The sequence below is a fragment of the Belonocnema kinseyi genome, chromosome 9, assembly GCF_010883055.1.
Source record: "Belonocnema kinseyi isolate 2016_QV_RU_SX_M_011 chromosome 9, B_treatae_v1, whole genome shotgun sequence".
In the NCBI taxonomy this organism is placed as follows: domain Eukaryota; kingdom Metazoa; phylum Arthropoda; class Insecta; order Hymenoptera; family Cynipidae; genus Belonocnema; species Belonocnema kinseyi.
Genome location: NC_046665.1, coordinates 78,520,589 through 78,534,060, shown reverse-complemented (window position 1 = coordinate 78,534,060; position 13,472 = coordinate 78,520,589). Strand labels below are relative to the sequence as shown.

At 32.5% G+C, this 13,472-nt stretch overlaps 2 protein-coding genes across 3 annotated transcripts in view; one reads left to right on the top strand and one right to left on the bottom strand.

Annotated features, from left to right (window-relative positions):
* The window catches only part of LOC117179899, a 380,815-nt gene that overhangs the window by 66,728 nt on the left and 300,615 nt on the right, over positions 1-13,472 (bottom strand). The window lies entirely within an intron of this gene.
* On the top strand, positions 6,737-7,394 carry LOC117179898. The gene is made up of 3 exons (XM_033372093.1): positions 6,737-6,874; positions 6,960-7,096; positions 7,193-7,394. The coding sequence occupies exons 1-3, from the start codon at positions 6,745-6,747 to the stop codon at positions 7,331-7,333; spliced, it is 408 nt and encodes a 135-aa protein (XP_033227984.1). The 5' UTR covers positions 6,737-6,744; the 3' UTR covers positions 7,334-7,394.

Below are 13,472 nucleotides of genomic sequence, written 5' to 3'. Positions count from 1 at the left end.
GGGAAAGTGTTCCTATGTCTCTGTCACTGTACAAATCTAACGTAAGTACCATTGCAAGGTTATGTTTAATCAAATTTTTTAAGTTTTATTTTGAGTTTCTTAATCTCGTAAATAATAATCTGCCTCTGTGAGTTTCATTTTCTATATTTATTATTCACAGGTTATAATCACAGGATAATCACTTTTAATTTTCAAATAACGCGCCAAATTGGGCTAGGGGCGGAAAAGAATTAATGGTCGGAGGTGGTAAGGAGTGGGGTGTCCTGCTTTTCATACCCAGTCATCTGGTCACCCTGCACAATAATGTATAGCTGTGCATTTTGTAAAAATTCACAACCGGATTGTTATAGTGCATCGTGGTATATCCTGTACAATTACAGGACTTGTAGAAAATTCACATCGTATCACATGAATCGCTTTGCCTCTATGGAATCCAACGTGACACGATGTGAATATATACCAGTGATTTCACACCAGAGTGTAATTCCTTAATCTGTTTGTAAAATAAGAACACGTGCCGTACAGTGCTTGTCATTTGGCGAGATTTTGTCCCAATGATGCAGGTTAATTATCGAAATTAGAAATCCGATTCAGTTCCTTTGCCTGATATCTGATCTCAGGACTCTGCAACGAAATGTCTAATCTGTACGCTTTAGATTCCCGTTTATATTTGGAGGTTAGTTTGATTATCAAGTATGAATTTTCAAATTGTGATGCCTTTCAAATTATTTCGATCATACATCTCACCTGAATGAGGTAGCATTATCACGTGTGAGATAATTATAATACAGGAAATAATATTTTTAATTTATCTCTTATTCAATAAGTGTTCAGGAAAATTTAAGAAAAACAAAATGTGAAAATGCTCTAGTTCGAAACTTCTATAAGTAAATTAAATTTATGGATTTTTGAAATTTTAACCTTATATTTTCAAAAATCCTATCACTCAAACAATATTAAAAATTTGATTCATTCAATTCGCCAGTTTTACTCATTTTCACAATAGAAAGGGGAGAAAGTAGCTTTTTCAATACTAGAACCATCCTTAACAACTACATATCTTCGCAGGAATTGCTATTATTTGGAATATTATTAATAATTTTTTATTATTTTATTTTATTACATATAATATTATTATTTATCAGTTTTCAGAAAAACATGTTAGATCAAAGGCTTGATATCAAGGAGATTGCGGCGCAATTAGGAAAGCACGTTGATGAAGAGACTGTTCAAAAATTGAGAGGTAATGCACTCACACTAACGCTTCATTCATGTGCTTATTACTTAATAGTTTTAAAAACCTATAATTCGTCATCGAATAGTTAACTTGTTAATTTATTTTATTCATTACTCTTCTTGAAAGATTCCCCTTTTTAATATTATCTTAACAGTCATATGCTTTTTCTTCTGAAAATTTTAATATGTCTAAATATTTTGGGAATAATCAATATATGAACGATTATGGTCAGACGATTTTAAATTATAATTAACAGTAAGAAAGATTTACCCAAATTCTACAAATTTTTATATTTTCTGCAAAATCTCTAATAATGTTTCTACAAATATTCCTACTGAAATACAGTTTTTGCAGTCTCAAAACTGATTTTCGACATTTAATTGTAGGCAAATTCGACTAAATTGCAACTAAGCTAATGTGAAGAAATGGAACGATAAATTGTTTTGTGTGCAAAGAATATGTCAATGGTTTAAATGGATTAGTTTACCATTTTAAATTCGCCCACGGATAAACTATAAATAGAGGTCTTGGCGTGTCAGGGTTTGAATGGACAGGATGCGTGCAAGAGACGTTTCTCATTATATAATTCTCTGCGAAGACACATTGAAAAAGTGCATTTGCCCAATGACAGGAACGACCTGTCAACGCAAGATGCTGATATTTAACAGAATAACTCTTCAAACTGTTGTTCACCACATGGAAGAAGACGGAGTTGAAAATTTGAGCAATAGTAATGCTCGCAGTGACGATGACGTTTATGATGATCATAATGATGTTCCTAATCGATAGGATGATTTTAGGCAAATCAACAGGAAGTTATCCGTGATCAGAATGCTTCCTCGATTACAATTGAAAAGTTCAGTAACTGGAGCTGTTCTGACTGATGTCTTAGATGAATGCGAAGAACTTTTATTCGATATTGTTAATTTCTTAAACCACAATGTTCGACAATTTTTTGTGGAAAGAGAGATGATGAATAACCAGCCAGTGAAAGAATTGTTGCAAAAGTTTGAATTTGAAAGTCCATTCGAAGGCTTGAGCTCTTTAAATCAGCAGATAGATGCACTCAAGTCTCATTATGGTTACATTGCTCCATTGGAAATTCCTCTTGGTCAAAGAATTGACAACATTTTAGACAGCGAGACAGGAACTTATGTCCCAAAAGTTGTCCAGGAGACTTTCCAATACGTTCCAATTATAGATGTGTTGTCTTTGGTTTTATCAAATAGAGATGTAAAAGAAGCCATATTATCCAAGAGACCATCAGAAGAAGGCGTTATTGTTTCATACATTGATGGTGATCTATTAAAAAATAATCCATTCTTTCAAAGATATCCACATGTTTTAAGGCTAGAGGGATACTACGATGACTTAGAAGTCGTAAATCCACTTAGTTCAAAAACTGGTGCACATAAACTAGGGGTCTTTTTATTCAAAATGCCAAATATCCCCGAAGAAATTAATTCTGTTCTAGGAAGCATTCATGTGTCTTCCTTATGCTATTGAGCTAATGTCGAGAAATATGAGTTCAAATCAATTTTACAGCAATTTCTTCGTGATCTCGAAAAACTTGAGAGTGATAACGGAGTCATAATCACATTACAAGATGAAGAGTTCACACTGCGCGCAAGTCTTGCGGTTTTCTGTGCTGATGGTTTGACTGCAAACGAAGTCTACGGTCTTCCTTCACCTTCATCTAACAGATTCTGTGGGCAGTGTCTCATAACGAGAGATGAACTTTTAGAAGGTAACATAAACCCCGACAAACAGAGAACCGAAGAGAAGTTTTCTGAACATCTTCATTTGATCAGAACTGCGGGTTCTAACGAATGCAATGTACGCAATGCCATGACTGAGACAAGCGTACGCGATGACTGTCCCTTGAATGCTTCTAGGTATTTCCACGTAGCCAGGAAAAAGTTTTTGATATTTTACACGATATATTTCTTGGTGTAGGACCAATGGCCATGAAACTGGTTTTGAATAACTACATATTTGTAGCACGTATTTTTAACGTGGAATATCTGAAGAGCAAATCATTTCTTTTCAGTATGGACGTTTCCGTTTATCCTTGCTCAAAAATTCCAAGGGGTGATGAACACATAAACCTGATTTTACTTTTGCTGCGCGTTACAGAGATTGTTCTTGCCCCGAAAATTACCAAGAATATGCTGCCTTACTTAAAAGAGCTGATCAATGACTTCTGCGAAGTCTTCAAAATACTATTTCCTGATGAAAACTATATTAACAAATTTCATTATCCGAATTGTATTAAATGGTCCGGACCTTAGTCTAAATTATGCTGCATGAGGTACGAAGCCAAGCATGGTCCAACGAAGCAGCGGGGTCAGGTGGTATGCAATTTCAAAAATTGCCCAAAAACTCTAATAAGAGTTAGTCAGTGCGCTCAAAGTTCGATGTGGGGAGCCGGAGATGTGAAGCTGTACTCCGTGAAAAGCCAAGGAGGCAAAACAGGTTCAGTTGCACATACTTTCAGCGAGAAGGAACTACAAAACTTAGGGTATACGGACACTGATCTCGTTTTTAAGATATGGTCTGTGCGCGTAAATGGAGCCTTATATGCTATCGGATCATTCGTTTGTCTCGATACGAAAGGGCAAAAGGATATAAACTTACCGACTTTTGGGAAAGTTTGCGAGATTATAATTGGCAGAGAGTTCACAGTGTACCTTCGTTTAATCATTTATACGACCTTGCACCTTGACCCTGACTTCAATGCCTCTGCCATTCAATGTGAAAACGAGAGGGATGTTGCTTCTCTTTTAACAGTAGATCTCGCCTTTTACCGGTCATACTCCGCCTGGTCACATCTCAGTTCTGATGAGCAATTCATCAGCTTGCGTTATATCCTTCTTTGAATATAAAGGTAAGGATCATATTCAGTGTTCATCTTTCGGAACATTATGCTGAATTATGAATGCTCAGAATACATAATATTGCCGTCTAAAAACTGTTTTAAAGGACTACTTGAATCTTTAATCGAATTTTAAATAATATCATTTATGAGAACTAGAGCTAAAAATATTTTGGACTAATTGTTTCCTATTAGCTTAATTCCATGAAACATAACTTTTAAAAAAATTCAAGTTATGTCAAGATTTTTTGATGAAGTATACACCAGATTACGAGAGTGACCAACCCCTTGTTCAGTAAGATAAATTAAGTTTTACGACATTAACAAAAAAAACTATTGAATCCTATTGGAGCCAATGGAATACATTTGGAAGAATTAACTTTAATAATGAACCCGCATCTGGTCAATCGGTCCCAATAGGATTCAATTATTCATTTTTTTAAAAAGGTTTTTTGATGTATTGCTTTTTAACCAGAAATTTTCTGAAGATTTTCCTATCCGATCTTTTACTATTTTTAATTTAATCTTCATATTTATAGACCAAAATATTGACGGAGAAGTTTTCTTCGACTTGACTGAGGATGATTTTAAAGATGTGGGTATAAAAATGGGTCCCCGGAAAAAATGATTGAAATTAATGCGAGAGAAAACAAGTAATCAGGTTTGTAGATTTTTATAATTTAGTGTACTATATAATTAATATGCAAAAATGTCAAAATGCAAACATTGTTAATATTTTTCTTATATAATCTTTAGGAAGTGTACGCTGTCAGTGAAAATGGAGTATTAGAACCATTAGATGATATTTCCATATCAGAAAACAAGGTTGCTAAAAACGGTTCTGGAAGCAAAAGAATAAGCACAAATAAAGAAAGTTTTACACTACGATCCAACTCTGAATTTTCGGTATGTTTTTAAACATTTCTGTTTGTCAAAAAGTTTTCATATTTTTCACGTGATTAAATTTTTGTTCAAGGAATTCAGCTCTGTTAAGGAAATCCCTGAAAACTATGCTCAATGTCTGGCCCTTATACATCTGTTTCTTTTATCGCTAGATCCTTTACATTTTGACTCCCTTTATTTTCAAAATTGAATGACAAAGTAATCAATTCAAGTCATTTGTTCATAAAAAAATGTTTTCCAAAAATTATTTTTTTATTATGTCGCTTATTCAAATTTTTTCAAAAAAGAAATGATTAAAGTTTTTATCAAAAAACTAAGCTATCATTCATAAAAATTGCTACATTTTAAAAAATTTGGCTAGAAGCAAGAAGAAAACATGTTCGGTGAAAAATAAAATTTTTTGAATCAATAATTTTTGTATGTTTCATTTCTTTTTCATAATAAATCATCCACGACTTCCCAAATTTAAAAAGTGGCCGATTACTGTAGAACAGAAATATTAGGTAAAATGTTAATAAAAAATTAGTAAGCCACTCAATAATCCAATTGTGTACATGTTCTTATTTGTAGGAACACTTTTTTGGTAGAAAAAGTAGGCTTGGTTTTATTAAATATCGACTTAGGAACTGCCGTAAAATTCTTCCTGCGAGCGATAAGAAGTATCTTCATGTAGCCCTCTAGAGACAGAGTACAAAAATTGGTATGCAAATTCCAAGGACATCAAAAACACAATATGGATTCCTGCTTTCCGAATACGATTTGAAAGAAACGGTTCGAATAATCTTAGTGAGAGGTTATTTCACGATTATTATCTTTCTAAAATAAATACTTTGCAGGTATCATGGATGCAGTTGACGATGCCCACAGCAGAGAAGCGCTCTCGCGTTAAAGAATATCTTCCTGAAACCTTTTCTAATAATATGTCTAAACAAACGTTACCAATTAGTACGAATTGCTCAAAAATCAGTTTTTCACATTTTTAACTTGAATTGAAAACTTTTTTGTTTTTGCTTCCAGCTTGGTAGGATAGAGTTGTAATCTTATTCAATCTTGATAACTCAGGTCTGATTTTATTCCTTGAAAGGTTTTATATGAAGCTCTTTAAGTACACGGAAAACATAAGTATCGAAATTTTCGTTAACTGTCAACCACTTTTGGATATGCAAAACAGTTCGTGAAACTTTCATTAACTTTTTCCACAATCTCATGCACTGTTTATTAAGTGTTCTTGAACTGACTTTTTCATTCCTTTTGTGACGTTAAAGAAAATTCAATGAACAGTGCACAAGATTTTATACATGGTTCATGAAAATTTCACGGACTTTTCATCCTATCCAAACTGGGTTGACAGTCAACGAAAAATTCGATAACTTTTTCTTTCCGCGTAGATTTTTCTAATAAAATTATTAAGTTAGTTTCTACATTCATTATCTTTATCAACAAAATTTTTTTTCAAATAATTTTATTTCTCAAATACCTTTCCAAAGAGATTAATAGAGAATCTTTTAAAAAATAAAATCAGCTCTGAATCATTAGGATTGAATAATGATTGAAACATTTTCGTTAAGCTGGAAGCAAAATCACAAAAGTTGAAATAACCTTTGTTAAATAAATAATTTGAATTTGAAATATATTGTATGAAATTTTCTATGAATTACCTTCCGAAATGGAGACGGTACTCAGATATTTCTTAATGTCTCTATAGATAGAACTCTAATACGACAGAATTATGAGTCTAAGGGGAATTGAGAAAGACAATTTGCTTGGCCTCTGCTTCAGCTTCTATACTAAGAGAATTATTGCTTATGTACAGCAGTATCAACCAAACATTTTTATAGAGTCATGTGCCGTAAAGGAGGGTAATTATTCCTGATCTTTCTTTCCTTCTTATTTTCAATAAAAGTAGTGATATTTGAAGTCAAAGTAATTTTTACATTGTTACAGAAAATCTGCGTGCTTTGGTAATTTTACCTGAAATTCTTCCAATCGCGAATTTCAAAAGTGGAAAGAGACAAACAAGGTCTGAAAAAGAAAAGGTAAAATCCGTCATACCGAGCAGAGACTTACTTCGAATACTGAAGGTAAGTTTCTCATTGGACAAAAAAGTAATTTTATATGAAATATGCGTTATGCGTAGTATATTTTGATTACTCATAGTATACTTTTCTCTTCTTTAGGAAGGGACAAACATCGAGGCGGCAGAAAAAAACAAACGTTCAACCTCATATTATGTGCGTGAAAGGTTAAGGAAAAGAATCGTTTTTTGTGCAAGGAGATGGATTTCTAATCACTCTTTCAAAGAAAGCCAGCCCTCTTGAAACGTTCGACCGTCTTTTCAAAATACACTCTGTATTGAATGTCCATTTTGCTGAATCTTTGACGTACTTTTATAATTTCATGGGGTATTTTTTGTATAAGACGATCGGAGCTGTAGATGTAAAAAGTTCGCTTTCTTCGCTTCAAGTATCTTTGAAAAATATCAGTCTCATTCCGTCGAATTGACAGCTCGAAAACTATGAAGAAATGAACATTGAGGACGAAGAAAACGAGGTCTAATTTCATAAGTTTTTCAATATTTTCCGATTTAAAAGGAGTTTTAACACGATAAGGAAGTTGTCGGTCGGATATTTATTATTTTTTACTATTTTTGCCATAGACTCCAGTAGTAGTCAATCTTATTCGAGATAAACATTCAAGATTTCGAAACTTCATTTCTGATTTCGAAAATCATTTTTTATATTTTGAATCTTTCAATTGTCCAAGCTTTCAGATTGAAATGTCTATAGAAGAAACCTTAATAATCGTTTTAAAATCTAAAGCTTTTATAATTCAATTAATAGCCAAATAAAAAATAACATTCTGAATGTCATCAATTTTGGATTTTTGGCTTAAAAGTGTACGATAAGTGATAATATATATATTTGAAATTCTTAACAATAACGATTTTCTGGATCCTTTAATAAAAAAATCTTACAATCTTCATACATTCAGTGAATAAATGCCCCCCGCAAAGACTTTGTGGAAAATAAATTTAAAGTGGTTATCACGGTACAGTAAACTTATTCTTAAGATTTACAGTTCTTTGTATTATCATGTTACTTATATCTTTTAGTATTAACAATTGAATCTTGTCTTAGATGTTAAATAGAATTATTTAAATTAATAGAAATTCGGGACAACTGAAAAATATCGAATTTTCATGTTCCATCATTTTTCAATAGTTTAACTTTCCAGTATTAAATTTTCAAAAGGTAATTTGACACTGTTGAAAATTGAATAAAATTGAAAAAATTGAGGACGAAGAAGAAGAGGTCTAATTTCATAAGTTTTGCGCGATGTAGTTATGCGCAAAATGACGTCAGGTTCTGTTACTTTTTGTAGCATGTAACGTTTTTTAGTAATAAAAAGATTTGCGAAATCTAATTATTCTGTCAAATTTTTGAACAGTAAATTGATACTTCGATTCCTCTCATTCAAATTTTGGCGAGTCGTATAACGCATGCGCCTGGGTCAGTGGCACTCACTTCAGATTCTACTAATTTATTAGTGATGACGTATTTACTCTTTGAATTAGTAGTTTTCTACTAATTGTTAGTGAATGACTTTTCCTCATTTCAATTAGTAGAATTTCACTAACAATTAGTAGTTTTCTACTACTTTAGATTTAGAGAGCGGAAGCAATCAATTGATTAAATTTGAATATAAATGAAATTATCCTCGGAGACAAAGGGTTCACGGCAAATGATGATGGCAGCAGGGACTTGAGGAAAGGAAATCCCGACCAATTAGTATGCATCGCGAATCTACGCGATAGAGTTCTCTCCGCGCTTCCACAAAGTTGCACGAGCTGTGAGATCATTGGGGCCACGGATGTGACGTTGGTGGTCCGTGGTTGTTGAGTAAGGTTGGGGGAGGGGAAGGAGGAAACTGGTAGGAAGGATGGTTTGGTCCGAATTCGATTTTCGATCGAGGCACGAACAGACGTGAGCGCAGACAGAATGCTTAAGTGAATTTTCGTTTAAACCGCAATCGTACGGAGTTATACTTGCGAATTCGACGTATGTGGATAGGTATAGGATATAGTTACACTTATACAAGCGGTAACTCTCTCATTAACGATAAGCCAAGAACTCCGTAATTATTCTCCAGGGCTCTCAGCCTGACGACACCGCGAATGGGAGCTTCTGAGATGCTTCGTTAAAGAGGAGAGAGTGAAATAAACTGATATAAAATTAAATGAACTTGAGTCACAGCTCCTTAAGTTTGATCATTTTCGCTTCGATTTTCTACCGCATTGCTGATGCCAAAGTGAGAATGTCACATATCGGAAATCTCAAAGGGATTCCATAAAATGAGTGAAGATCAGGACACGAGTATACTGCTATCGACAAAGGGTCATGAAAGGAGAAATATGGGAAAAAGATTTTATTTTTCAACGTGTCCAGAATGAAAGAAATTCTGTGTATCAATCTTTGCTATGCTTTCTGTACCTAACAATTGATTGAATTCCGGATTCTATTCAATATATTTGATTAACTTCAAGATGGACATTGAAACGGAAAAACTGTATTATAGTGCAGTGTTACTGAAGCTCAGGACACCACTTTCGAGGTTTTTTTCATCATTTGCCTCATTTAGTTAAAAAAAATCATTGTTCAAAATTATTGATTAAATCTAGAAAAATATTTCTTTTCTTAATTGTAACTAAATTTTGGAAGCTAAATGAAAGTAAAATTTTATTTAAAAAATATTGTATGTTAAAATTGTTGATTTAGAAATAGTATTATAAGAGTTTAATGTTTTTTTAAATGAAACACAAAATCACATTATTTTTTCAAATTAAATTTCAGAACCAAAAAAAGGTCAAAAGAAATATAAATCAATCAAAGATTTCACAATATTACAAATATTAGTCGAATTAAATTAATTTCATAAATCTCACTAATTATTGATTTAGTTTAATATTTAACAGTTGATCAATTTGAAATATTAAAATAGTAGAAATTAAAAATTAATATAACCACTATAGGAATTAAAATTTTAATAAATTTTGTTCAACTTATAAATAAATAGTGTTTGTGAAGATTTCTTATATTTATAATAGTAATTTGTCCAGATCAATAAGGAAACTTTTCCAGGTCGATTTTTTTCTAATATTACACCATTAAGCAATTTCCCTTTCGGGGTAGACTCGACTCAATCGGTTGGGAAGAGGGTAATGTGAGGAAGGAGTTTTAAAATTATTAGATTGATCTAGAATTCTTGTGTTATTTATTTTAATAACACGTTCGTTCCGCAACCCTGCTCCGATCCAGGTTGCTGATCAATCTCTCTGGCAATCACCACAAGTAAAGCGACCCACAAAGTCGTCATGTAAGGTTCCCCACTTGGGTCCATTAGTAGCCAAGGCCTTTTGTTTCAGGCTTAATTAAGTTGACTGAAACTCTTTTTATTAGCGATAATTCGTGATTTTAACAGAACGAATTGGATAATTTGAAATATTAAAAAAGCAACAATAAAAAATTTCTACCACCAACATTGACATTACAAATGATTATAGATATTTCAGATTCAAATTAATAATTTTTGGTACAAGAAAAGGGCAAGGGAATTTCTCTCACACCCTACCCTATTTCCATCTCGAAATTTATGGTTTTAACAAAACAAGTTGATTAATTTGAAATATTACGATAGTGAAAATTAAAAATTCCTATAATCAACATTAGAATTACAATACGTGAAATGAATTTAATTTTACAAGTAACTTATAAACGTGTACAAAACTTTCGTTTATTCAATAAGGTAATTTTTCAAGCTAGGAAAGGAAACAGGAAGTTCTGTCACAGCGTACGTCTTTTGCAGCTCGAAAAATTACCAAAAATTGCTATTTTTGGCAAGTGACATATAGTTTTTTTTATAGAATTTTTATAGAATTTTGATAGAATTAATTAGAAAGGTCATTTTTAGATGCTTTTTAGGGGAAAATATAAAACTTTATAAATCTCCCCTAAACGATTTTTCACTTTTGTACTAGAAAGAAAATTTGCTGGAACTAGTCCACCCCCTTTTCCAGCTCCGAAGAAAAGGGATAAAGAAAAGAAAAATGCGGCCCTTAGTTTGCACGGGCGCTGAGTAGCAAAATGAAACCTGATTGAGTGGCAAGTTTTTCTCAAAACCTATATCGGCAAAGGATTTTTACCACGAGAGCTTGCAACGATGACAAAGAATAAAATACCTAGTGGCCGAGAAAGTTAAACAAGGTAGATCCTGCAGAGGGACTAAAATCGATTTGAAAATTTTCAGCGTCACGATAACTATAGGTGGTCATGAAAACTTTCTGCCTGGTTTTCGTGATCGACTTGGGCTTCCATTTGAGTTTCCAAACGGTTGCTACTCTCGCGCATTGAACGATTATGACGCTATCGAAAAATCAAGCGTCAAGTTGGGAACACTTCAACAAATCCCTTAAGTCGAAAGATTATGCAGAGCATACGAGGAAACCTGTTGGATCAAAAAATCTTGAGTACTCTTTCTACGCAAAAAGAATTTTCACTTGACTTATCTTCGCGATTAATATATAACAAATGTGCATTGAGCGAAGAAATCAAACATCTACATCTACAAAATTTAAACATTTTCTGGTAAAAATATATTTTCCCAATTAAATACAAAAAAATACAATAAAATGAATGAAGATCAATAATGTAAATATTGCAATTTTTTCTAAATTTATAATCAGTTGAGAAATGCTATTAAGGTGTTTAAATCCAAGAAAAGACTTGTAGCTTCTAGTAAAATTATTTTTGTAATTTTCTATTATTTTTTAAAGCATATTAAAAAATTGAGCGCACCGATCATTAAAGGGCGTCTCCGCGTTCCGAAAGCTTTCCGCTTTATGCCAATGGACAATACTTTTATTGAATTTAGCGTGGAGACGCCCTTTTATGATCGGTTCGCTGAATTGTAGAAAATAACTTCAATAATTATACTGCAAGCTACAAGTTTCTGTTACAATTTGAAGACTTATACCAAATTTTAGAAGTGAAAGTACATGGATTGGTAAGATCGACAATTGCCAAGTGATTAAAAAAAATCATAATAAAATATATTTAAAAACTTTTTTTTATAAAGTACCCTATATACCCGAGTAAAAATGCTTCGACTTGGTGATGTCTTGAGTTCGTCTCCAAGACATTGATGTCTGGCTGTTTCTAAAAACTGTATCAAGACATAAACCTTCATCTTACTTTTATGGTCACGACAGGTATGACAACGTTTACTTGCTTCAAGTCGAGTCTTGTCTTGGCTAAGACGATGTTTACTTGTCTCATGGTGAGCCTTAGCTGGGCTCAAATGTTCGGCGTAAACTTTTCTCAGTACAAACCTTCTTCTACTTAGAAATAAGATTAAAATTGAAGAATAGAAAATGTGTAAATATTAAATAAGTTATTTTTTATTTAAAAATTCAGAATATCTGGTTCTGGGCGAGTATGACCCTTAACAATTTTCTTTTAAAAATTAAAATTTTAACTTTCTTGAAGGATATCCTAAACCGTTAGAAATACGTAAAAACAAACAACATTTTCTGTATCCTCGCCACACAAGTTTAATACAAATGAAAATCCGTAAATAGATTGGTGTGTAAAAATATACAAGATTGTTTAATCATAATAAAGATGAGCTTCAATGACAGTCAAAATGACCCTTATTGTTAGGACAGGTATAAACTCGAAGTTTTAAATCGCTCGTCTTGAAGTCGTAAAAATTCGAATCAAGACATTAATATATGTCTTCTGTCCATACACACTTGTCTCCAAGACAAAAATTGAAGTCTGGCTCCGTCTTGAAACTGAGACATACTCAAGTCGAACTTTTCGACTTCAGCATGTCTTGATTGGAGGCAATTCAAGTCGAAAACAAGTCAAAGTCCCAAACATAGCAATTTCTTGAAATGATTTTGCTTCTCAATTCCATTCCGCCCATTTGTATCATGTTTGAAATTGATTTTTAAATTTTATTTCTAAAATTTCTATACGGAAATTCATCAAAAATGTTTACGAATATATTTTATTATGAATATTTTTTTTTTTTCATTAACTGACTTGGCAAACTTTGATTTCACAAGCTCATGTAGTTATACTTGGCACAATTTTGCCTGGTAGATTTTTTTGCTGAAATTATTCAATTTTCATTTGGAATAGATTCTTCAATCTTAACTTAAAATTGAAAGATTAGCTGCGTTTCCCAAACTTAACAAATACTTATTAAATAAGATAAAGCCGGTTGAATGAAAATGTTGAGAAGAAATCCGTAGCAACATATGCTTGATTCACACTGCAAGAATTTTGAATATATCTAATAGTTTTTCGAATTTCACTATTTGCGTTTTCTCAAAAATTTCATTTTTCATCACAAATACGCAATGTCTTAAAATCTGCACCTGATATAGAAAATCGA

What these genes read in the sequence shown, in the direction of transcription:
- LOC117179898 (XM_033372093.1), top strand. Translation starts at nt 6,745, where the DNA reads ATGAGTCTAAGGGGAATTGAGAAAGACAATTTGCTTGGCCTCTGCTTC. An exon ending in GTCATGTGCCGTAAAGGAGG is followed by an intron (nt 6,875 to 6,959) that starts GTAATTATTCCT and finishes ACATTGTTACAG; the next exon opens with AAAATCTGCGTGCTTTGGTA. An exon ending in ACTTACTTCGAATACTGAAG is followed by an intron (nt 7,097 to 7,192) that starts GTAAGTTTCTCA and finishes TCTCTTCTTTAG; the next exon opens with GAAGGGACAAACATCGAGGC.